Below are 1223 nucleotides of genomic sequence, written 5' to 3'. Positions count from 1 at the left end.
AACAGAAGCTAGGCCAGGATCAAGCAATCAAGGCCACAAAACCAACCACCGTTTCAAACTAACAATTGTTCTTTGTTTGAAAATTGAAACAGGTGTAATCCAGGCAACCGCGCAAAAGCAGGCGCAGCCAAAAGAAAAGAAACGCGCAAATGCTGAAACAGCATTGCAGCAAATAATCAATGCAAAAGAGAAGTTTCCTCCAAGTTCTTTCCTGCATCTTATCAAAAAATAAAAAATAAAATTAAAAAGGAGAAAAAAGATATAACCAAAGAATCCCAAAAAAGGATAGTGCTCTCTACTTTCTCTCTCTAACTTCTGTCTTTTTCGTGTAGGGCAGCCATGGCTGCTGCACCCTCTCCCCAGCCTTTGGCTGTGGGAGAGGCTATTCAAAACACTACAGAAAATCAAACAAATCACAATATAAAACAAACATATGCAACGCAGCTTGTTGGGAAACAATCTGCCAAAAAAAATTCAAAACTGGAACTTTGTCCTGTTACGTTTGAGCATGGACTACCTACTGTAGAATTCACATTAGATGAAGTGAATTCATTCACCATGGAAGGTATGCACCAAGCAGTTATAATTAAATTTAAATACGGAAAGCCTGATCTTCAGGAGCTGCGACAAATTCTGCCGAAACAGTTCGATATTAAAGGTAATTGCAATATTGGACAACTGGAATTTCGACATGTACTGGTAAGGCTTGATTTATTTGATGATTTTGTTCAAGTATTATCAAGATCAACAGGCTATGTTAAGTCGAAAGGCGATGAGTTCTTTTATAGAACTTTTCCATGGACGATTGGATTTAATCCAAGAGAAGAGACGTCTAAAGCTGTTGTTTGGATTTCCCTGCCAGAACTACCTGCAATTTTTTTGCAAGGAAGTCATTGATGTCCATAGCTTCTACTGTTGGTAAACCTCTAGCAGTAGACAAAGCTACCCAAGATCGAACGCGACCAAGTACGGCGAGGGTAAAAGTGTTGCTCGACCTGTTGGACAAACATCCCAAGAAGGTTAGGATTCAGATTGGTGATCCTAAATCTAGGAAACTAGTGGAATTTCATCAAGAGGTTAGATATGATAATCTTCCAAAGTACTGTACTTGTTGTAAACACCAGGGGCATAATGAAAAATCTTGTCGTTGGAGGATCGAGAATAATCAGGGAGATGTCGAAGTCGTGGAGAAAGGGAAGGTCTGGGCAATTTGGAAAAACTTG

The 1223-nt window shown here is 39.5% G+C and overlaps 1 protein-coding gene across 1 annotated transcript; it reads left to right on the top strand.

Annotated features, from left to right (window-relative positions):
• Nucleotides 1-896: 896 nt before the first annotated feature.
• On the top strand, nt 897-1199 carry LOC109222526 (the record flags this gene model as incomplete). The annotated part of the gene is made up of 1 exon (XM_019386872.1): nt 897-1199. A coding segment is annotated over exon 1 (303 nt), but the record flags the coding sequence as incomplete, so codon positions are not given.
• Nucleotides 1200-1223: the final 24 nt, after the last annotated feature.

This window comes from Nicotiana attenuata, unplaced genomic scaffold (genome assembly GCF_001879085.1).
Source record: "Nicotiana attenuata strain UT unplaced genomic scaffold, NIATTr2, whole genome shotgun sequence".
Classification (NCBI taxonomy): Eukaryota; Viridiplantae; Streptophyta; class Magnoliopsida; order Solanales; family Solanaceae; genus Nicotiana; species Nicotiana attenuata.
Note: the sequence above shows the minus strand (reverse complement) of the source record. Positions and strands in the feature narration are given on the sequence as shown.